The sequence below is a fragment of the Triticum dicoccoides genome, chromosome 4A, assembly GCF_002162155.2.
Source record: "Triticum dicoccoides isolate Atlit2015 ecotype Zavitan chromosome 4A, WEW_v2.0, whole genome shotgun sequence".
Classification (NCBI taxonomy): Eukaryota; Viridiplantae; Streptophyta; class Magnoliopsida; order Poales; family Poaceae; genus Triticum; species Triticum dicoccoides.
Window position 1 is genome coordinate 533698238 of NC_041386.1, and position 25601 is coordinate 533723838.

The 25601-nt window shown below is 50.0% G+C and overlaps 1 protein-coding gene across 1 annotated transcript; it reads right to left on the minus strand.

Moving 5' to 3' along the window:
- Positions 1 to 21169: 21169 nt before the first annotated feature.
- LOC119286572 (putative clathrin assembly protein At1g33340) lies at positions 21170 to 22580 on the minus strand. Its single transcript, XM_037565958.1, has one exon. The coding sequence runs from the start codon at positions 22527 to 22529 to the stop codon at positions 21342 to 21344; it is 1188 nt and encodes a 395-aa protein (XP_037421855.1). The 5' UTR covers positions 22530 to 22580; the 3' UTR covers positions 21170 to 21341.
- Positions 22581 to 25601: the final 3021 nt, after the last annotated feature.

The window sequence follows — 25601 nt, forward strand, 5'->3', positions numbered from 1 at the left end:
TAACCGTATTGCGATAAACATAATCCAATCATGTCTATGCTCAACGCAAAAACCAAATAACAATTATTTAGGTTTAACACCAATCTCGATGGTAGAGGGAGCATGTGATGCTTGATCACACCAACCTTGGAAACACTTCCAACACATATCGTCATCTCACCTTTAGCTAGTCTCCGTTTATTCCATAGCCTTTTATTTCGAGTTACCAACACTTAGCAACCGAACCGGTATCTAATACCCTGGTGCTACTAGGAGTAATAGTAAAGTACACATTAATATAATATATATCCAATATACTTCTGTCGACCTTGCCTGCCTTCTCATCTACCAAGTATCTAGGGTAGTTCTGCTTCAGTGACCATTCCCCTCATTACAGAAGCACTTAGTCTCGGGTTTGGGTTCAACCTTGGGTTTCTTCACTAGAGCAGCAACTGATTTGCCGTTTCATGAAGTATCCCTTCTTGCCCTTGCCCTTCTTGAAACTAGTGGTTTTACTAACCATCAACAATTGATGCTCCAACTTGATTTCTACTTTCCCGGTGTCAAACATCGCGAGTTGCTCAAGGATCATCATGTCTATCCCTGATATGTTATAGTTCATCACGAAGCTCTAATAGCTTGGTGGCAGTGACTATGGAGAACCATCACTGTCTCATCTGGAAGATTAACTCCCACTCGATTCAAGCGATTGTAGTACTCAGACAATCTGAGCACATGCTCAATGATTGAGCTTTTCTCCCTTAGTTTGCAGGCTTAAGAAACTTGTCAGAGGTCTCATACCTCTTGACGTGGGCATTAGTCTGAAATCCCAATTTCAGTCTTTTGGAACATCTCATATGTTCTATGACATTTCAAAACTGTCTTTGGTGCCACAATTTTAAACCGTTAGCATCAAACACTGAACTATCACGTAGTCATCAAAACATGTATGTCAGATGTTTCGTAACATCTACAGACGACGCTCGAGGTTCAGCACACTGAGCGGTGCATTAAGGACATAAGCCTTCTGTGCAGCAATGAGGACAATCCTCAGTTTACGGACCCAGTCCGCGTAATTGCTACTATCAACTTTCAACTAAATTTTCTCTAGGAACATATCTTAGTAGAACTAAAGTGTAAGCTACGACATTATTTGCAAAGACCTTTTGACTATGTTCATGATAATTAAGTTCATCTGATTATTTAATGAACTCCCACTTAGATAGACATCCCTCTAGTCATCTAAGTGATACATGATCCGAATCGACTAGACCGTGTCCGATCATCACATGAGACGGACTAGTCATCAACGGTGAACATCTCCATGTTGATCGTATCTACCATACGACTCATGCTCGACCTTTCGGTCTCTTGTGTTCCGAGGCCATGTCTGTACATGCTAGGCTCGTCAAGTTAACCTAAGTGTTTCGCATGTGTTCTGAGCCCATGTCTGTACATGCCAGGCTTGTCAACACCCGTTGTATTCGAACGTAAGAATCTATATACCCGGTCATCACATGGTGCTTCGAAACGACGAACTTTCACAACGGTGCACAGTTAGGGGGGACACTTTCTTGAAATTATTATGAGGGATCGTCTTATTTACTACCGTCGTTCTAAGTAAACAAGATGCAAAAACATGATAAACATCACATGCAATCAAATAGTGACATGATATGGCCAATATCATATTGCTCCTTTCGATCTCCATCTTCGGGGCTCCATGATCATTATCGTCACCGGCATGACACCATGATCTCCATCATCATGATCTCCATCATCGTGTCTTCATGAAGTTGTCTCGCCAACTATTACTTCTACTACTACAGCTAACGGTTAGCAATAAAGTAAAGTAATTACATGGCGTTGTTCAATGACACGCAGGTCATATAATAAATAAAGACAACTCCTACGGCTCCTGCCGGTTGTCATACTCATCGACATGCAAGTCGTGATTCTTATTACAAGAACATGATCAATCTCATACATCACATATATCATTCATCACATCCTTTGGCCATATCACATCACATAGCATACCCTGCAAAAACAAGTTAGACGTCCTCTAATTGTTGTTTGCATGTTTTACGTGGCTGCTATGGGTTTCTAGCAAGAACTTTTCTTACCTACGCAAAAACCACAACGTGATATGCCAATTGCTATTTACCCTTCATAAGGACCCTTTTCATCGAATCCAATCCGACTAAAGTGGGAGAGACAGACACTCGCTAGCCACCTTATGCAACTAGTGCATGTCAGTTGGTGGAACCAGTCTCACATAAGAGTACGTGGAAGGTCGGTCCGGGCCGCTTCATCCCACAATGCCACCGAATCAAGATTGGACTAGTAACGGTAAGTATTTAACAAAATCAACACCCACAACTACTTTGTGTTCTACTCGTGCATAGAAACTATGCATAGACCTAGCTCATGATGCCACTGTTGGGGAACGTAGCAATAATTCAAAATTTTCCTACGTGTCACCAAGATCAATATATGGAGTCATCTAGCAACGAGGGAGGAGTGGATCTACATACCCTTGTAGATTGCACGCGGAAGCGTTCAAGAGAACGGGGTTGATGGAGTCGTACTCGTCGTGATCCAAATCACCGATGATCCTAGCGCCGAACGGACGGCACCTCCGCGTTCAACACACATACGGAGCAGCGACGTCTCCTCCTTCTTGATCCAGCAAGGGGGGAGGAGAGTTTGATGGAGATCTAGCAGCACGACGGCGTGGTGGTGGAAGTAGCGGGATTCCAACAGGGCTTCGCCAAGCGCTGCGGGAGGAGGGAGATGTGTCATGGGAGGGAGAGGGAGGCGCCAGGACTCAGGTGTTGCTGCCCTCCCTTCCCCCCACTATATATAGGGCCAAGGGAGAGGGGGGGCGCAGCCTTGGCCCTTCCTCCAAGGAAGGGTGCGGCCAAGGGAGGAGTCCATCCCCCCCAAGGCACCTAGGAGGTGCCTTCCCCTTTTAGGACTCTTCCTTTCTTGCTCTCTTGGCGCATGGGCCTCTTGGGGCTGGTGCCCTTGGCCCATACAGGCCAAGGCGCACCCCCTACAGCCCATGTGGCCCCCCGGGGCAGGTGGCCCCACCCGGTGGACCCCCGGGACCCTTCCGGTGGTCCCGGTACAATACTGGTGACCCCGAAACTTGTCCCGATAGCCGAAATAGCACTTCCTATATATAATTCTTTACCTCCGGACCATTCTGGAACTCCTCGTGATGTTCGGGATCTCATTAGGGACTCCGAACAACTTTCAGGTTACCGCATACTTATATCTCTATAACCCTAGCGTCACCGAACCTTAAGTGTGTAGACCCTACGGGTTCGGGAGACATGCAGACATGACCGAGATGACTCTCCGGTCAATAACCAACAGCGGGATTTGGATACCCATGTTGGCTCCCACATGTTCCACGATGATCTCATCGGATGAACCACGATGTCAAGGATTCAATCAATCCTGCATACAATTCCCTTTGTCTATCGGTATGTTACTTGCCCGAGATTCGATCGTCGGTATCCCGATACCTTGTTCAATCTCGTTACCGGCAAGTCTCTTTACTCGTTCTGTAACACATCATCCCGTGATCAACTCCTTGATCACATTGTGCACATTATGATGATGTCCTACCGAGTGGGCCCAGAGATACCTCTCCATTTACACGGAGTGACAAATCCCAGTCTCGATTCGTGCCAACCCAACAGACACTTTCGGAGATACCTGTAGTGTACCTTTATAGCCACCCAGTTACGTTGTGACGTTTGGCACACCCAAAGCACTCCTACGGTATCCGGGAGTTGCACAATCTCATGGTCTAAGGAACTGATACTTGACATTAGAAAAGCTTTAGCATACGAACTACATGATCTTGTGCTAGGCTTAGGATTGGGTCTTGTCCATCACATCATTCTCCCAATGATGTGATCCCATTATCAACGACATCCAATGTCCATGGTCAGGAAACCGTAACCATCTATTGATCAATGAGCTAGTCAACTAGAGGCTTACTAGGGACATGGTGTTGTCTATGTATCCACACATGTATCTGAGTTTCCTATCAATACAATTCTAGCATGGATAATAAACGATTATCATGAACAAGGAAATATAATAATAATCAATTTATTATTGCCTCTAGGGAATATTTCCAACAAACGAGATATGTGCAGCTCCTATCGGGATTTGTTGGCACATCTGGGTGGCTTTGCTGGTCTTGTTTTATCTTTGTTGAAATGTCTTGTAACCGGGATTCCGGGTCTGATCGGGTCTTCCCGCTAGAAGGAATATCCTTCATTGACCGTGAGAGCTTGTGATGGGCTAAGTTGGGACACCCCTGCAGGGATTTGAACTTTCGAAAGTCGTGCCTGCGATTATGGGCAGATAGGAATTTGTTAATGTCCGGTTGTAGAAAACCTGAAGTTGACCTTAATTAAAATACATCAACCGCGTGTTTTACCGTGATGGTCTCTTTCCGGCAGAGTCCGGGAAGTGAACACGGTGTTGGAGTTATGCTTGACGTAGGTTGTTTTAGGATCACTTCTTGATCATACTTTTATCGACCGTGCTTTGCCTTCTCTTCTTGCTCTCATTTGCGTATGTTAGCCACCATATATGCTAGTCGCTTGCTGCAGTTCCACCTCATACTTTTACCCTACCTATAAGCTTAAATAGTCTTGATCGCGAGGGTGCGAGATTGCTGAGTCCCCCGTGACTCACAGATACTTCCAAAACCAGCTTGCAGGTGCCGATGAGCCCGTACAAATGACGCAACCAAGCTCAGGAGGAGCTCGATGAAGATCTTGTCCTTTGTGTTGTTTCGTACTAGTTGATCAGTAGTGGAGCCCAGTTGGGGTCGATCGGGGACCTTGTCTCTTTTGGGGTTCTTCTTTTATTTTGGTTACGTAGTCAGACCTTGATTGTATTTGGATGTTGTAATGCTTTATTCATGTATTGTGTGAAGTGGCGATTGTAAGCCATCTATGTATCTCTTTCCCTTATGTATTACATGGGTTGTGTGAAGATTACCTCACTTGCGACATTGTTTTCAATGCGGTTATGCCTCTAAGTTGTGCTTCGACATGTGGGAGATATAGCCGCATCGAGAGCGTTACACGAGATGCTTGCACCAGTCCATAGATGGATCGCTGGAGCTTGTATATTTTGTTAGCACCTTTAGGATTGACAAAACCTTCTGGTTGCATCATATACAACTCTTCTTTAATAAATCCATTAAGGAATGCAGTTTTGTTTATCCATTTGCCAGATTTCATAAAATGCGGTAATTGCTAACATGATTTGGACAGACTTAAGCATAGATACGAGTGAGAAACTCTCATCATAGTCAACACCTTGGACTTGTCGAAAACCTTTTGCGACAATTCTAGCTTTGTAGATAGTAACACTACTATCAGCGTCCGTCTTCCTCTTGAAGATCCATTTAATCTCAATGGCTCACCAATCAACGGGCAAGTCAATCAAAGTCCATACTTTGTTCTTATATATATGGATCACATCTCAGATTTCATGGCCTTAAACCATTTTGCGAAATCTGGGCTCATCATCGCTTCCTCATAGTTCGTAGGTTCGTCATGGTCAAGTAACATGACCTCCAGAACAGGAACACAGTACCACTCTGGTGCGGATCTCACTCTGGTTGATCTACGAAGTTCTGTAGTAACTTGATCTGAAGTTACATGATCATCATCATTAGCTTCCTCACTAATTGGTGTAGTAGTCACAGGAACAGATTTCTGTGATGAACTACTTTCCAATAAGGGAGCAGGTACAGTTACCTCATCAAGTTCTACTTTCCTCCCACTCACTTCTTTCAAGAGAAACTCCTTCTCTAGAAAGGATCCATTCTTAGCAATGAATGTCTTGCCTTCGGATCTGTGATAGAAGGTGTACCCAACTTTCTCCTTTGGGTATCCTATGAAGACACATTTCTCCGATTTGGGTTTGAGCTTATCAGGATGAAACTTTTTCACATAAGCATCGCAACCCCAAACTTTAAGAAACGACAACTTTGGTTTCTTGCCAAACCACAGTTCATATTGTGTCGTCTCAACGGACTTAGATGGTGCCCCTTTTTAATGTGAATGCAGATGTCTTTAATGCATGACCCCAAAATGATAGTGGTAAATCGGTAAGAAACATCATAGATTGTACAATATCAAATAAAGTACGGTTATGACATTCGGACACACCATTATGCTGTGGTGTTCCAGGTGGCACGAATTTGTGAAACTATTCCACATTGTTTTAATTGAAGACCAAACTCGTAACTCGAATATTTGTCTCCGCGATCAGATCGTAGAAACCTTATTTTCTTGTCACCATGATTTTTAACTTCACTCTGAAATTCTTTGAACTTTTCAAATGTTTCAAACTTGTGTTTCATCAAGTAGATATACTCATATCTGCTCAAATCATCTGTGAAGATCAAAAAATAATGATACCTGTCGCGAGCCTCAATATTCATCGGACCACATACATCAGTATGTATGATTTCCAACAAATCTTTTGCTCTCTCCATTGTTCCGAAGAACGGAGTCTTAGTCATCTTGCCCATGAGGCATGGTTCGCAAGCATCAACTGATTCATAATCAAATGATTCCAAAAGTCCATCAGCATGGATTTTCTTCATGCGCTTTACACCAATATGACCTAAACGGCAGTGCCACAAATAAATTGCACTATCATTATTAACTTTGCATCTTTTGGCTTCAATATTATGAAAATGTGTATCACCACGATCGAGATCCAACAAACCTTTTTCATTGGGTGTATGACCATAAAAGGTTTTATTCATGTAAACAGAACAACAATTATTCTCTAACTTACATGAATAACCGTATTGCAATAAATGTGATCCAATCATATTCATGCTCAACGCAAACACTAAATAACATTTATTTTAGGTTTAACACTAATCCCGAAAGTATAGGGAGTGTGCGATGATGATCATATCAATCTTGGAACCATTTCCAATACACATCGTTACTTCACCCTTAACTAGTCTCTGTTCATTCTGCAACTCTCGTTTCGAGTTACTACTCTTAGCAACTGAACCAGTATCAAATACCGAGGGGTTGCTACGAACACTAGTAAAATACACATCAATAATCTGTATATCAAATATACCTTTGTTCACTTTGCCATCCTTCTTATCCGCCAAATACTTGGGGCAATTCCGCTTCCAGTGACCAGTCCCTTTGCAGTAGAAGCACTTAGTCTCAGGCTTAGGACCAGACTTGGGCTTCTTCACTTGAGCAGCAACTTGCTTGCCGTTCTTCTTGAAGTTCCCCTTCTTCCCTTTGCCCTTTTCTTGAAACTAGTGGTCTTGTCTACCATCAACATTTGATATTTTTCTTGATTTCTACCTTCATTGATTTCAGCATTATGAAGAGCTTGGCAATCGTTTCCGTTATCCCTTGCATATCATAGTTCATCACGAAGTTCTACTAACTTGGTGATGGTGACTAGAGAATTCTGTCAATCACTATCTTATCTGGAAGATTAACTTCCACTTGATTCAAGCGATTGTAATACCCAGACAATCTGAGCACATGCTCACTGCTTGAGCTATTCTCCTCCATCTTTTTAGCTATAGAACTTGTTGGAGACTTCATATCTCGCAACTCGGGTATTTGCTTGAAATATTAACTTCAACTCCTGGAACATCTCATATGGTCCATGACATTCAAAACATCTTTGAAGTCCCTATTCTAAGCTGTTAAGCATGGTGCACTAAACTATCAAGTAGTCATCATATTCAGCTAGACAAACGTTCATAATGTCTGCCTCTACTCCTGCAATAGGTCTGTCACCTAGCGGTGCATCAAAGACATAATTCTTCTGTGCGGCAATGAGGATAATCCTCAGATCACGGATCCAATCCGCATCATTGCTACTAACATTTTTCAACATAATTTTTCTCTAGGAACACAATAAACTGGGAGCAACATCGCGAGCTATTGATCTACAACATAGATATGCTAATACTACCAGGACTAAGTTCATGATAAATTAAAGTTCAATTAATCATATTACTTAAGAACTCCCACTTAGATAGACATCCCTCTAATCATCTAAGTGATCACGTGATCCAAATCAACTAAACCATAACCGATCATCACATGAAATGGAGTAGCTTTCAATGGTGAACATCAATATGTTGATCATATCTACTATATGATTCATGCTCGACCTTTCGGTCTCGGTGTTCCGAGGCCATATCTTCATATGCTAGGCTCGTCAAGTTTAACCTGAGTATTCTGCGTGTGCAAAACTGGCTTGCACCCGTTGTAGATGGACGTAGAGCTTATCACACCTGATCATCACGTGGTGTCTGGGCACGACGAACTTTGGCAACGGTGCATACTCAGGGAGTACACTTTTATCTTGAAATTTAGTGAGAGATCATCTTATGATGCTACCGTCAATCAAAGCAAGATAAGATGCATAAAAGATAAACATCACATGCAATCAATATAAGTGATATGATATGGCCATCATCATCTTGTGCTTGTGGTCTCCATCTCCGAAGCACCGTCATGATCACCATCGTCACCGGCGCGACACCTTGATCACCATCGTCGCATCGTTGTCGTCTCGTCAATCTTATGCTTCCACGACTATCGCTACCGCTTAGTGATAAAGTAAAGCATTACAGCGCAATTGCATTGCATACAATAAAGCGGCAACCATATGGCTCCTGCCAGTTGCCGATAACTCGGTTACAAAACATGATCATCTCATACAATAAAATTTAGCATCATGTCTTGACCATATCACATCACAACATGCCCTACAAAAACAAGTTAGACGCCCTCTACTTTGTTGTTGCAAGTTTTACGTGGCTGCTACGAGCTTAGCAAGAACCGTTCTTACCTATGCATCAAAACCAGAATGATAGTTTGTCAAGTTGGTGTTGTTTTAACCTTCGCAAGGACCGGGCGTAGCCACACTCAGTTCAACTAAAGTTGGAGAAACTGACACTCGCCAGCCACATGTGTGAAAAGCACGTCGGTAGAACCAGTCTTGCGTAAGCGTACGCGTGATGTTGGTCCGGGCCGCTTCATCCAACAATACTGCCGAACCAAAGTATGACATGCTGGTAAGCAGTATGACTTATATCGCCCACAACTCACTTGTGTTCTACTCATGCACAACATCAACGCATAAAACCTAGGCTCGGATGCCACTGTTGGGGAACGTAGTAATTTCAAAAAATTTACTACGCACATGCAAGATCATGGTGATGCATAGCAACGAGAGGGGAGAGTGTTGTCTACGTACCCTCGTAGACCAGAAGCGGAAGCATTAGCACAACGCGGTTGATGTAGTCGTACGTCTTCATGGCCCGATCGATCAAGCACCGAAACTACGGCACCTCCGAGTTCTAGCACACGTTCAGCTCGATGACGATCCCCGGACTCCGATCCAGCAGAATGTCGGGGAAGAGTTCCGTCAGCACGACGGCGTGGTGACGATCTTGATGTTCTACCGTCGCAGGGCTTCGCCTAAGCACCACTACAATATTATCGAGGACTATGGTGGAGGGGGGCACCGCACACGGCTAAGAGATCAATGATCAACTGTTGTTTCTATGGGGTGCCCCCTTCCCCCGTATATATAGGAGCAAGGGAGGGAGGTGGCCGGCCTAGGAGGAGGGCGCGCCAAGGGGGGAGTCCTACTCCCACCGGGAGTAGGACTCCTCCTTCCCTTGTTGGAGTAGGAGAGAAGGAAAGAGGGGGAGAGGAACAAGGAAAAGTGGGCTGCACCCCTTGTCCAATTCGGGCCAGAGGGGGGGCGCGCGTCTCCTTCCTTTTGGGCTCTCTCCTCTATTCTCGTATGGCCCAATAAGGCCCATATACTCCCCGGCGAATTCCCGTAACTCTCCAGTACTCCGAAAAATACCCGAATCACTCGGAACCTTTCCGATGTCCGAATATAGTCGTCCAATATATCGATCTTTACGTCTCGACCATTTCGAGACTCCTCGTCATGTCCCTGATATCATCCGGGACTCCGAACTCCTTCGGTACATCAAAACTCATAAAGTCATAATATAACTATCATCGAAACCTTAAGCGTGTGGACCCTACGGGTTCGAGAACTATGTAGACATGACCGAGACACGTCTCCGGTCAATAACCAATAGCGGAACCTGGATGCTCATATTGGCTCCCACATATTCTACAAAGATCTTTATCGGTCAGACCGCATAACAACATACGTTGTTTCCTTTGTCATCGGTATGTTACTTGCCCGAGATTCGATCGTCGGTATCTCAATACCTAGTTCAATCTCGTTACCGGCAAGTCTCTTTACTCGTTCCGTAATACATCATCTCGCAACTAACTCATTAGTCACAATGCTTGCAAGGCTTATAGTGATGTGCATTGCCGAGAGGGCCCAGAGATACCTCTCCGACAATCGGAGTGACAAATCCTAATCTCGAAATACGCCAACCCAACAAGTACCTTCGGAGACACGTGTAGAGCACCTTTATAATCACCCAGTTACGTTGTGACGTTTGGTAGCACACAAAGTGTTCCTCCAGTAAACGGGAGTTGCATAATCTCATAGTCATAGGAACATGTATAAGTCATGAAGAAAGCAATAGCAACAAACTAAACGATCAAGTGCTATGCTAACGGAATGGGTCAAGTCAATCACATCATTCTCCTAATGATGTGATCCCGTTAATCAAATGACAACTCATGTCTATGGCTAGGAAACATAACCATCTTTGATCAACAAGCTAGTCAAGTAGAGGCATACTAGTGACACTTTGTTTATCTATGTATTCACACATGTATTATGTTTCCGGTTAATACAATTATAGCATGAATAATAAACATTTATCATGAAATAAGGAAATAAATAATAACTTTATTATTGCCTCTAGGGCATATTTCCTTCAGTTTCCCCTTTGGTGCAAAGGGGGCAAGCACAGGCCAAGGCATCGGGCAAAGGTTGCCATTCCGGTGCAACGAGACCAAGACCAGCCGGACGGAGGTCACTGTGGAGCCCAATACGGCGTCATCACCAATGCTTTTGGCAGCCGAAGACCACCTTTAGTCAGGATAACTTGTACTAGATGTTCCCCTTTAAAATGGCCAATTGTTGGCGCCCTTCCCGCTCAATTATTTGGGGAGAGGCCCAGGGCTTCTATATATAGAGCTAGCCACCATAGAGTAGAGGGACCGAGAAAACCTCGAGACATCGAGAAGAGATCGAGAGATCTGGTAGAACCCTAGCAGAGAGAGAGAGAGAGAGAGAGAGAAGCGACTGAACTCACCCTAGCAGTTCATCGCACCAGCTCAAGAACACCTGTCGCGAGGCTGTTCTTCCCTTGTACTGTCCATCATCAGCCCCAGAGGCAATCCACCATACCACACATTGGAGTAGGGTATTACACCACAACGGTGGCCCGAACCAGTATAAACCTCGTGTCTCTTGTGTTGTTCATCATTTTCATCTTAGTTCGCACGAGAGGATCGGACGTAGATCGGTAGGGTAGAGATCTCCGTGCGCACCCCAGTGTTCGAACCTCAAGGGTCTGCCGGAACCCGAAATCCGACATTTGGCGCGCCAGGTAGGAGTGCGCCAGAGTCCTTCTTCCTCCGCATCGTGTTCCGCCGCTATGCCATCCAGATGTCAAGCAACCCGGCTGCCAACGCCAACCGCTGGGCGGCGTGGCCAGCCCACGCCGTGTCGCCATCTCAGAACGACCTCAACCTTGTGCCTCAGGCAGCTCACGCTCTGCAGAGCGCTGCGGGGAGTGGGCGACGTGGCCAGACACCGCCTGCCCTCACGCCACGGCAGGTGCAGGCCGCAGCAAGGGCCTCGAACCACGCCGCTGCCACGACACCATACACCCGACGGGAGCAGGCGAACTCCAGGGCCGCGCTCACGGTGGCCCGAGAGCTACTACGGTGTCGTTTGCTGGAAGGCGGCCGCGACGTGTTGTTGGAGCGAGTGGCCGAGCTCCTGGACGCCGCCGCCTCAGGAGCGCCCCCTTTCTGCATCCAGCTGCTGCCCCAGATCCAGGACAGGTCGCACGACGGCATTATGCGCGCCCACGCGACTTCAGGCGGGTCCCAGGGCTGGTCCAGCGCCAATACCTCCGCTAGCACCGGGCGGTTGATCGCGTCGGCCCTTCCCCAGGCCGACGAGGGGATGCGCACCACGGCCTTTGGCCTCAGCGGACCACCGCGTCATCACCTACAAGGCGACGCTCCAAGTCAGACTGCGTGGCATGCAGGGCGCTACAACAAGGCCCACGAGGTGGTTGCCCCGGAGGCTTATGTACCCCACCTGGTGGTTGCCCCGGAGGCTTATGTACCCCACGAGGTGGTTGCTCCAAGTCAGACTACATATTGGAAGAAGGTCACGGCTCGTTCCTCGGGCCCGGCTGGGACGAGGAGGCGCCGGAAGCCGAGCTCTTTCAGGAACCCCAAGAGAGCATCGACAACCGCGCCGACAACAGCAACTATCGGGTACCACTCATCCCTCAGGAGCAAGCTTACGCTAACCATGGGTCGCAGGAGGTACAGGTCGCCGCAGCGGATGACTGCCCCAACACTGCAGCCTCTTATCCCTCAGGAGGAGGGCGCAGGGGGCTGCAGGAGAGGGGCCGAGATCCGGGGGTAGGCGCGGAGGTGCCCCATGGCCTGCCCCCGGCGGAGGACCCGTGGTCGTCGGGGGAACCGCTGGTGACCGCTCTACCCCATTGGCGTCGTCCTTGGTTTCCGGTCGCCGTCAATGGCGGCAGAGTGAGGCGCAAGGCGGGGCCCTCATCTGGCGATATGAAGCAAGGCCGGTACCTGTGAAGAAGGCCCAGTGTCTGTGAAGCTCGCCGCCCCGTGACACTCTCACGTAATAATGAGTGGGGTTGTACATGCCCCGGAGTCTCAGGAGCGCCGGCCTCAGGCCCTGGGGCTCCCGCCCACGCCCAGTGGCAGCACTCAGCTCTGCGCTGGTGAGAAGACGTTGAAGACTAGACTAGGTGCCGGACGCAACTTTTTTTCTTGTCTTCCGCCTTCTTGCTTTTTTTGCTTCTTCCTTGTCGGCAAGTTTCTTCGGTTTGGATTTAAGTTGGATTTGAGTTTGAAGCTTGCGTGCATTCGGGGAGGGGGTGTTTAGTCTCGTTCGAGCAATCTCTCGCGTTCTGGTTTTGGCTTTGCATCCAAGGTTAACATCGGCTGCCCCCCCCCCCCTCGCGAGCCGGGCCGGGCCAGGCACGTTCACAACCAGGACCGCTGTTACCGCACCCTTTCCGGAGGTTTTCATCGCGGGATCCACAAGTTAATCAGAAGACACCGAGGAGCAGCGGCCCCCACAGGCCCGCTCGGGACTCGTTGGGGTCGGAAGGTACACAAGTCAGCTGACCCATCACCGGGCCGACAGCTACGCTCACACATAACATCACGCTTACCAGAGTACTAAGTGCAAACCTTTACATGAGGGGCTTCCCCTCCCAAAATGCTCTTACATCCTTCAGGGTCAAGCCCGAACTTTCTTTGTGCAGGTTAAACGGCAGTAACGCGCGGTCAGTCGGACATATCACTCGCCGCGTGATGGGGGTCCTCAGAGGCATCACTGGCATCGTCGGCATTCCCGCCGCCGCCGGCGGCATCTCCATCAACGCCAGGCTCGTCCACAACATCGCCTTCATTGGAGCCCACAACCACGCCGTCGTCATCGGACGCAAAGGCCCTGACGAGGGCGCCCACGTTGTCCTCCACCCACCGCGCCAGGTCGCCCCGGACGGCAATGGGCACGGGTGCGATGGCAGCGTCGAAGTCGAAGTGGGGGTCCCTGTCCTGCAGATGGCTGAAGACGCGGGAGAAGGCACGCCCAAGCAAGGCTCGGCTCCTCTCTTCGACAAGCCAACGGGACCTCTCGGACCGGTTCTCTAGAAGCATCACCACATCGGTGAAAAATTGGAGGTTGCCGACGTAGGTGACCTCGTGCGGCTCCCTAGCGGCAGCCTCGCAGATGTAGCCCAAAGCTGTGTTGGCCCTCTCTCGGAGCGTTTGAAGCATGGGGGCGTGCACGTGCTCCAGAGCCCGCCGCCGTTGGAGCTCGTCCCCACTCTGCTGCGCGACGGCCTCGCCGTCATCAACCCTCTGTTGAAGAAGAAGCTGCTTGGCCCGGGAAGAGGACAGCTCCGCCTGCGCCACGCTGAGGGCGGCTGCGGAGGAGTCCGCGCGCCGCGTCGCTTCGGTCAGTTTGGCCCTGAGGGCTGCGGTCCTGCCCTCAGCCTCAACCTTAATCAGCCCCAACCTCGTCTTGTATTCATGCTCGAAGGCCGAGCGAGCTTCCGCCATGCGGCGATCGACTTCTTCCTGGGCCCAGGCTTCACGCGCGGCAACGTCATCCTCCGCCCGAGCCACCAGGCGCTCCCTCGTCTCCAACCGCTCAAGGTCAAAGTTGCGCTCGGCGGCCTCCAGCGTCAGCGCCTCCTCGCGCTTCAGAAGCTCCGCCTGGTCAACAGAGGCCAACCCCATCGACTCAAGGGCCGCCTGGCGCAATTCCACTTGCTGCTCCAGGGAGTTGCTCCAGGCCTGGAGCTCCCGTGCACGCTCCTCTGCATCCTTGCACCGTCGGTCTGCCTCCCGAGCCTCCTCAACGGCCAGGGAGCAGGCCTCCCGCGAAGCCGCTAGCGACGCTTCGGCCTTCGCGTTGTCGAGGTCACGTTGATGACACGCGAGGGCAATGGCCACCTTCAGCTTGCGCCTCTCCTCAGCAAGGCGCAGGCCTTCAGCCTCGAGGTGCGCATCCTCGGCAGCAAGCTCTGCTCCGACCCGGTTCACCGCATCCGCCGCCCCCTGGAGGAACTCTTCATGATGGGCACAACGCTCCCGAGCGCGCCTGAGCACATCTTCCACATCACCCTCTTCCGCTGGAGCATGCAGAGGGCCCCGAGGCGGTAAGCCCCCTCCAGGCGTGGGGCAGGGGGCTGCCGCCCTAGCCGTCACCGAATGGACCGCCCTGAGAGTCCGGCCCGGCGTCGACCCACCCACGGAGGAGGAGCCAAGGACAGACCTCAGCCATTCGCCTTCTATGACCAGAGAAGGGGCGCGGGGCAAGCCTGACGCGCCCCAAGAAGACTCGCGAAGGAAGGGCATCGGGCGAGCAAGCTCGAGGCACCCTATGGAGCAGATCACTCCACCAACCGATCCAGCGGCGAGGGCGCCACCCGAGCTCGGCGGACCCAGAGCCAGCAAAGGGGGCGGAGCTGCAGGGGCCGACTCCTGGGTCGACTCGGCGGACTCAGCAAGGCGGGACCTGAAGGGACACAATGAGCCACAAGGATAACAGAGCAAATGAGCAGGGAAAGGAGAAGGCTTACTCATCCATGGCAAAGTACTTCCTGCGCTTCAACAAGCGGCAAGGGCGGTCGTTGCCGCCTGAGGCCTCCTTCCTCTTGCGAAGGGCCTCGAAGTCTACACGAAACCGACCCAAGCGCCTGGGCGGGGGTCGGCCTGGGGCGCAGAAGAAGCCTCAGGATTGTCGGTGCCAGAGGAGTTAGCTTTGGGGGCACCGTCGGGCGTCGCCTCGCGAAGAACGGCTGGGGACTCGGGAGCCCAGGCCTCAGGAGCTGAAGGCCAAAACCCTGCTCAACCGCCACCCCAGGGCGGGCCTCGGGAGACATCGCCTCCGAGGCTTCACGCGGCGCCACCACCTCGACATCAGCCACCTCAGCTCACATCAGCTCTCTCCCCGCTCTGTCGCTTGAGGAGGGACCGCTGTGGGCGGTGGGGGGAACAACCACGACAACTGGGTTCTCGTGTGGCCCCGTGAGGCCAGCCGGGTGCAGCCCCCACTCGTCGAAGCTGGGCATCTGCTTCACGAAATCAGCCCTGCCGGAAAAAAAAGGTAGAGAAGGACGCCACGCTCCGTAGGCTGCCTGGGGAAGGATCACCAGTCAAGACCCAAAGCACCATCCGCAGCACTTCGGGCGCCAAATCCTCCTCCTGAAGCCGCATGCGGTCTCCGCGCTCCGCAAAGTCCCACATCCGGCGAGAGTGGCGTTGGAGAGGAGCAACGCGACACAGAAGGAACTCCCTCGCCACCTTGGGCGCTGTCACATTGTGGGCCCTCAACTTTCGAAGCGGCGCCAGACGAAAGCGAGTCGGGGGCTCGCGAGCGGTTCATGACCCCAGCCTGGGTTGGGAATAGCAGGCAAGGTCGGGTGCGAGAGCAAGGGGCTGGGCACCCCGACGTCCACGTACAGCCACCGCTCTCTGAACCTGGCCTGAGAAGGTGGAAGGCCAAAGTCAATCCCTGAAGCAGCCGTCTCAGGCACGGCGAAGAAGTTTACACACCCCGAGCACTAAGTGGGATCACTCAGGCGCAGAGAAAAGAAGTGGCGCAGCAGGGCAACAGAAGGAGGGATGCCTATCATCGCCTCGCACACGAAAGCAAAGACAGCCAAAAGGGTAATGGACTCCGGCCCGAGGTGCATCATGTGGATCTGATAATGGGAGAGCACAGCATTGAAGAAAGCAGAAAAGGGGGGAACCAGACCCGCCCACAAGGCATCGGCGAAGAATCGGACCTCCGTGACGGTCCTAGCAAGAAAGGCGCGGGATGCAGGCCAAACTGTGGTCCGGCCGCACTCGTTGAAGATGGAAGCAAGGGCGGAGTGGACCTTGTCCAAGGCTTCCGGGTTGAGTATGATTGACCGATCGACGGCGGGGGCCGCCGCTGGAGGTGCGCAGGACAAGGGCGCGGGCTTCTTCCCCCTTCCTTTCTTCGTCGGTGCCATGGCGTTAGGGAAGGGGAAGAGCTCGAGCCGGATTGGCGGCGGAGGTTGGAGCTCGGAGAAGAAGGAAAGGTAGGAAGCGAGCGGGCGGCCAAAGGAGGAACAACTGTGTGCAACTATGGGTCCGCTTAGCCGGGCGCGTAGCAAGGCATCGTGGGAAGTGCAGGCGCCCACATCCAATCAACCGCCATGCGGCGCCCAAGGACGTAGGCTGTTAGGGCCCGTGGCGCTTCGTGCTTGCCCTTCGCTTCTCTGCTAAGCCAAGCCCGCACGCGCCTTGGGCCCGGGGGCTACTGTCGGCGTTCTGGGAATGGGGGTCCCCAGACTTGCCTGCCTGCGGCCTGCGGCGTGGCTCAAGTGGGGGCCCAGTGCGGCCCATCTTCATTAGCCCAAGCTTAAGACCCTCGCGAGGGGCCAAGCCTCGTGGGGCGGACGACAGAAAGCTTCCTCAGAGGCAGCCTCATCAGGCAGGCTCGCGAGGAGGCGGAGAGATCAAGGCAGGGGTACCTCGCGAGGAACCCATGACGCAAGCCATGACGATCGAGACCAGGCGGGCGCCAGGCGGGCGCCGGCCTGCGCAGTGTCCTTGTTTCCCCTTTGGTGCAAAGGGGGCAAGCACATGCCAAGGCATCGGGCAAAGGTTGTCATTCCGGTGCAACAAGACCAAGACCAGCCGGACGGCCGGACGGAGGTCACCGTGGAGCCCAATACGGCGTCATCACCAGTGCTTTTGGCAGCCGAAGACCACCTTTGGTTAGGATAACTTGTACTAGATGTTCCCCTTCAAAATGGCCAATTGTTGGCGCCCTTCCCGCTCAATTATTTGGGGAGAGGCCCAGGGCCTCTATATATAGAGCTAGCCACCACAGAGTAGAGGGACCGAGAAAACCTCGAGACATCGAGAAGAGATCGAGAGATCTGGTAGAACCCTAGCAGAGAGAGAGAGAGAGAGAGAGAGAGAGAGAGAGAGAGAGAGAGAGAAGCGACTGAACTCACCCTAGCAGTTCATCGCACCAGCTCAAGAACACCTCTCACGAGGCTGTTCTTCCCTTGTACTGTCCATCATCAGCCCCAGAGGCAATCCATCATACCACACACTGGAGTAGGGTATTACACCACAATGGTGGCCCGAACCAGTATAAACCTCGTGTCTCTTGTTTTGTTCATCATTTTCATCTTAGTTCGCACGAGAGGATCGGACGTGGATCGGTAGGGTAGAGATCTCCGCGCGCACCCCAGTGTTCGAACCTCAAGGGTCTGCCGGAACCCGAGATCCGACACAGACCCAACTTCACAAATTGACAAATAATGCCTCAACATGTCAGGTACCCCATGCATCTGCACCCAAATGGAGTGCAACTTCCCTTTGGCTTTGTCATCAGGACTCCAAAAATTCACCTCCACCATAGCACCAGTACCCAGCAGGGTGAATTTCTCAAAATTCTTCAACTCCGCCAGCTTGGCCTTATTAGGAGACCTCACCAGAAATTATTTAGGACTTTGAAACTTGGCTCTCCAAGTCCACCCCCAATGAAACATCCTAGTAAGGTCTTGTACCGAAGTAGTTTCATTAAGTCCAGAGTGTGCCACCAATATTGCCATTGGATTAGCATGTTCCACAAGTGAGATCTCCTTAGTGGTTTTGCACTAGAAAACATCCCAATCCTCTTGCCCCATATCCCACATATTTAGCAACTGGTTTTGGTTGTCTCAAGATGATAGAATCTTCAGTTCTGCGTGACCCTTTCTGGCACACTACACAAAACACATTGTTTTACCATCTTTGTTGTCATGTCCAATTCCTTTGCATCTCCAACAAATATGGTCCTTTCCTCCCCCTCCATCACCCTTGGTTCCATTAACTCTTTCATTCACTTCTATTTCTCCACCAGGCACTGGCAAGACACTATTCTTATGGACATTGGCCAATAGGTACTAATGTTGTTGTGCCAATTGTTTAGGTGGGAGAAAACCAAACTGCCCATCCCAAGACCTAGTGGCACCACCTATGAAAATTTTTGTAAGGGAGCAATAGGCAGAGCCCCACCCCACTAGCGACTGATTATTCCCCTAGACTCCTTTTTGCCTACCATCACTGCCCCCTTGTCCTACAGAGCTAATCTGAGGCCTCTCCTCCCTATGTTGTTGATAGCTGCCTTTTCCACCTTGACCAACAAAATTCCTAGATCCAGAAGCACCTCTTCGATCTTCCACAAAATTTCCACCAAATCTCCCCTACTGGAACCCTTCTCCTCTAGATCCATTGTTGTTGTTCCCAGCTCCACCCATAAAGCTCCCCATACTCATAATATTTGTCCTCCTGCCTCCCAAAATTCCTCCCGGGTGAGATGTTGTTTCTGCCAGAAGGAAAATTTCCGCTCCCTCCAAATTCACCCCTTCCAAGCCTTGGTTGTCATTATCCATACCTCCCCTCCATGATCTCCGCCCCTCTATTTTGTTCTTCACCTGAGTCAGCCGCCGCAACCCTAACCTCTTCAGGACAATAGGAATCACAAAAATCCAAATACTATAGGGCAGTGATGGAGATGTGGTTTAAATATGCCCCATCCCCATCACCCTCACATGGTCCAGCCATGTCATGGGCTTCATCTCCCTCACGTGTCAGCTGTCGAAGCCCAGCAAGCCCACCCAGATCAAAAAATTTAAATTCAATCCCCACCTTCCCTCGAGAGTCAAAATCCATCACATCTTCACAAAATTCTTCCAGAAATACATTCTCATGAATATCAACTTTCTCACTATATGTTTTATCAATCTCACTCCTGCCCTTTTCATCAGAAAATCCTTTCTTATCAATGGTAAAATCATCATCCCCCTCAATCCCATCAAATAAATTTGGCAACCTGCACAAATCTTTGAATCTAGGTATGAGGGGTTTCATTTTAATTAAAGCCATATCCACCTCAGCCATATGATATTTTCCCCAATTTGGGGAATCAACACATGGATACATCTGTTGCATAATCTCTCCCAATCGACCACTTTCCTATTTACATGGTTGTCTAACATTCCCAACATCCCTGAGAAATAAACACTGCACATATCTCTCCATTTTTACTCTATTTGTATAACTAAACCATCCAATACGACGGTGTTTTTTGATCTCACTACTCGTCAATCTCCCACCACTAGACAGTGCATCAGATTGCAAGTAGCGAGCATGAGAAGGGTTATTGATCATACCATTGCTACGGTCCTTGTCGGTGTCAGCCTCTGATTCCTCGCTGCCTAACAACCAGAAGTGGTTATTAGCCAGCTGGGGGATCAGATCCCCTTTCCGGCGAGGAGAGTGGAGCGACGAGGAGCTGGTGCTGGGGCCAAATGGGCCGAGCGGCATGGTGGAGTCGTCGCGTCCTCCCCTGAAGCATCTCTGCGCCCTGGAACCCTCCTCCCACTGCTTCCTTCGCCCCCGTCGATCCCAATTGGGGTGAAAACCAATCCTGGCGCCGGGAGGGCCAGGACCGTCTCGTCTGCCCTCATCGCACATGCCCTCGTCGTTGGGGCCAACAGCTTGGTGGAGAATGAGATGAACGTCGCCCACTTGTCTGCCCTCACTGAATCCATTGAATCCGACTGGTCCATCGCCAACATCAGAATCTCCAGTGAATGGCGCTTGCGTATCCTACTGAAAAGTTCCCCTTTTTCTTCCTCTGTCAGCGAATCTAGCACCGCCTGCGCCTTCATCCGCATCTCCTCCTTGGTGTCGAACCATGACCCAATCTCGAGCAGGGGCGCACGCTTGCACGGATCCGACCCTGCAAACTCCCTCATCCTCACTTCTGTGATCTCCACCATCAATGATGAGGGTTTCGGCTCTTTGTGGCTCTTTGTGCACTAGATTGGGGAGGAAGGAGAAGATTGAATGCAACCCACCCCCTCCACCAACCCCTGATGGCTTTAAACCACTCTTACCCCGCACGTCATTCACGCAGTCGCGCCGCTCGAGGTGCGTTGCCATAGGGCCAGTCGCCTCCCCAAGTTTCACAACGTGACAAGGGAAGTGCACTGTGTTGCACGGAACAACTTCCTCACCGTGGTGTCATGCGCGTCGATCCACCACCCATCGTCGACGAGGGAGCACATGGTCCCACAACACCACCCGCCGGTAGATGAGCACCCCCGCAGCCTTGAAGTACGGCAAGTACCACGCCACCATTGCGAGTCGCCATGAGAGTCACCCGCCGCATCGCATGAAACGCTATCCATCCAAGTTACATATTGAACATCACCACATCTTATATTATGGTACGGAGGGAGTATATATAATCACTTGGTAGTTCAAACATGATGGCAAAGAACACAAAACACACTAGGTGTAAGGATATATCGAGACCGCAACAAAGGAGGCGACCAAAGAACAAAAGGAAACAACACAAATAAGTGAAAAGGAATTATTGGCTTTCTTGCCAGCTGAATGAAGACACGGACCCTTCAGAATGATTAACCTTGCACACAAGAAGAGGGGATCGAGGAGACCAATCCAATCACTCAAAATTAATATATTTGGACATTGCAAAAGAACTCCTACATACTGTACTAGCTAGGCCGGCTAGCTGCTGTGATCATCCCGGGTAAACTCACGGCCAGCCTGGTGATCTTCGTCGTCGAACTCGACCCACACCGCACTGATAGTCGTCTCCAGCTTGCTCTCAAAGGGCGCGTCGCCTTCGTTCTCCTCCGCTACCACACCGGCGCCGCCAAGCTCCTTCCGACCATCCTCTTCACAGACCGGCGGCATGAGCTCAATTGCCGAGGCCTGCGCCGGCGTAACGACCCTGACGACGGGGTACTCTGTGATCTTGCCGACATTGCTCTTCTTGCACTTGTGGTAGAACTCTTTCAGCTCAGGCGTCTGAGCGCACGCCTTCCTCAGCACCCCCTGAGCTGAGACCCTGAGAGACTTGCTGAGACGACCGGCGCTTCTTGACCTTAGCAGCACGTCGATGCCGTCATTGAAGGAGTCGTAGACCTTGAAGCTCTCCCGGAGGACAATGCCGAAGGCTGACCGCGCGGCGGCGCTGGCGCTTGTGTTGTTGTCCGGAAGGAGCTGGACAGCGACGTCAAGCAGCCTCTGGCACATGGTGAGCTTGAAGAGGAGCTCCTCGGCGGCGACGGCATCGTAGGAGGAGGCCGGGTGCGGCTTGTCGTCGTGATCTTGTGGTGGGGGGCGGGTGGGCTCCAGGTTGCCGGACTGGTTGATCACCCACTGCATGCGCTCCTCGAGGTAGGCCGTGTAGCCGTGGAGGAAAGAGCACGCGCCGGTGGCGGTCACCGTGCTGGCCGTGACATAGTTGGCGCCGGCGCCTGAGGCAGCGAGGGGAGAACAGGAGCAGCCGCAACGTGGCGCGTCGACGCGGAGGTCGCGGGAGGCCCAGAGGCCTCGGAAGTCCTGCTCGAAGTAGCGGTCGCCCGCGCGGAGGAGGCGGTGGACGAGGAGCAGAGACCGGAGCGCGGTGGCCGGGGTCCGCGCCGCCTCTAGGCGCGCCGTGATGCGGCGGGAGAGGAAGGTGATCGCGCCCGGGGCGTTGGAGACGAGGAAGAGGATCTCGTGGACGTGGCGGTCGTCACCGACGCTCCCGCCCCCTCCACCGTCCGTGCACCGCGCGATGGCCGCCTCGATGTCCGTGAGGAGCGCTCGGTCTGGCACCGCCGCCGTGGAAGCCTTGTTGGAGGCTGCGCCTACATGATCCATGAGTGACCCTAGTGCTGCCCAAATCTTGCCTCTGAACACCTTCATGTCTTATATGCCCTCATGAGAGTAGAGAGAGGAGGAGGAGATGAGAGAGATGGCGTATGTGAGTTATAGCACACTCCCTCTTGTGCATGCACTCACTTGCAGGTGGGCCAAGGGAGATATAGGTAGAGAGAGAAAGAGAGCTATAGATGGCCACGGTCAGACTCTGATGAGTGTCATCTTCACAAGAATTTCTCGAGTGAAGCGTCTGCATCAGCAAATCCACTATTGGCCTTATGACTTGGGGAAAAGGAGTTGCAGGATGAAAGCTAACCCTCCACTACTACCACCAATATCATGAGAGAGAGAGGAGAGAGAGAGAGCAAGAAATTATATTCGGAGGTCAACTCTTGGGTGGAAGAATCAAATGCCTTTGGAATGAGGTGCCCCTCCAGCATCAAAGGCTTCCTTCCTCCATTGGCAATGGACAGTAGGTTTGACTCAAACAAACAAGTTCTTTGGTATGAGGATGGATTCCTACACATCAACATCAAAACAAGGAGCTTTTGGGAGGAATGTAGGGTTTTGGGACTAACTAAAGGGGAGGCACGGTTAACCCACACTTAAGTACATTCCCAGGAGAAGCAGGGTCATAATCTATATTCCCCTCCTCACAAACATATCTCTCACCCTCAGCCACCTAGTGATGGGATAATGCTAGACTTTGCTTTATACTCGGATATACACGCCTCGCAAGAAATTAGTGGGGGCTTTACAACCCCTCATGGTCATGGTTTAGTTTAATGGTGGTGTTGATGTTGTTGTTCCGACGCACTTTGTAGCACAAAGTGTGCCGCCCGATGAGTCGACGAATCACAACGCGAAAAGTGTTAGGTTCGATAATTTCCTCGAAAGATGTTTTCGATAAAGAGAATTGCTTTTCCAATATAGAGAAATTGAAGGTGTGGAACATTCCTAGCCATTTGAAACAACTCAACCCCACATATATTCTCCGTGTCATATTGGTGGTGGCGGTAGTCGCTGGAATCAGCTACAAAAACTGCTTCACAACTTGCACTAGGTTATACAGTTGGAAGGGAAAAACAAGATAGCATATGATTAGGGTATTGTGCAAAATTTTACTGTATGCACAACTTACACTCTCTCTAGCTAAATGTCGGAAAACAGAAGACCAGCTCAAGGGAGCGTGCCTTGCGAACCGAAGAAACTAATTTCTGTATCCATGTCGACATTTTGTCACCACTTGCTTCAGTCCACCATGCTTGAATTCTTATATTCTCAAAAGGACCGATCGATCACATGGGTCGATAGCAACATCATATGGGAATTATATCTACATATCCCATGAACCCAGCATGCCAATTCTACAGGACCTTGAGCTGATCATTTGTCCATGTCATCGTATGCAACATTTCCCTCAAAGAACATTCCGTCGGAGAGGGAGGATTGGAGAAAGTGTAAAGGCAGTTCTACTTGACGAGACTAAAGGCAAAGGTAGTGTTTCTTTAATAGTACTTGCCTTTTAGTGAAACAAACAATGGACTTGGAATTTTTATGTTGTTCCTCTTTCCTATCCTCTGCCTTAGCATGAAAAATTCCACAGAAAAGGGTAGACTTTATAGGGGCCTAAGCACATCCTTCATGTGGTGCATGCAACACTAACTGGCATCAGTGGGGTTTACAATACTGGAATTTGATGCTGCTTTGCTACAGCATCAGATTCAAATCCATTAACCAGGAATTTGAGGTATTCATTAATTAATTGGCACTACATTACAAAAAACATGTATCCCAATTATTGATTATATCACCTACTAAAATAGAGCTACACCTAAAATGCGTAGTAAGTACACAAAAATGCCCATACAGCTTTATAAAAGGCTGAGTAATTGTATATTTTGATAAAATTCAACTTCCTGCTTAATTCATATTTAAGTAAACTGTGCCCGGCTAGGAGAGTATATTGCTACTAGTTTCCTCTAAATGATTACTATCTCTTAAATGAAAGAACATGGATATGTCCTCAAAATTAAGTACCTCCACGACAAAATAGATGACGTCCTAGAAAATGTGTTGTCGAACATCTCTAGCTCCAACTATGTAAAAAAGGTTATTCCGATTGCTCTTAGATAATACTAGTACCATTAGAATTTTCAAGGAAAATATGTTGTAGTTTTATGATACCATTTCTATGATTACATACTTAAAAAGCATAACGTTGCAGCTTAAAAATTGTTCATGTCTAAAATGGCATGTATTTAGGCTTGCGTTGGTGACAGTACTGAATACCAATTTTAAGGATGCCACGTGGAAAAGCTGCATTTCCTCCTTCAAAGAATTTGCATATTTACATGTATGGCGCTGAGTGTTGGCCAACTAAAAGGTGACATGTTCAACAGTTACGTGTAGCAGAGATGCGCATGTTGAGATAAATGTGTGGCCACAAAGAAAGGATTGGGCCCAAAATGATGATATACATGGTAGAGTCGGGGTAGTACTGATTGAAGAGAAGTTTGTCCAACATCGTTTAGGATGGTTTGAGCATATACATCGCAGGCCTTCTGAAACTCCATTGCATAGCGGACGGTTAAAGTGTGCTCATAATATCAAAAGAGAGGTCGAGGTAGATCAAACTTGACATGGAGGAGTCCGTAAAGAGAGATCTGAAGGACCGAAATATCACCAAAGAACTAGCCATAGACAAGGGTGCATCAAACCATGAGTTGGCTTCAAGATCTTATGAGTTTCGGCTCTAGTCTATCCTACCTTGTTCAGGACTAAAAACTTTGTTGTTTGTTATGATGGTGGTGGTTTTATATAACACAAAGAATTGAAGATAAGCTGACTAGACAGGAGCGAATGGATGTTTGGCACATAAAAAATGCCACAAGTCCTACTTACTGCAGCTGACACAAGAAATGTTACAGTATAGTAGAAGCTAACCTGCTTGCCAGCTAGGCGCTATCTGTTACAGTATAGTAGAAGCTGGCGTGGAACCTGACCTGTGTGCCACTTAAATCATCGTCATATCTATCCAAACAGCCAACACGCTAACCAGCCAAAGAAAAAATCTCACGGAACAGCAAGCCCATTGTTGTCGCCAGGATTTGGAGC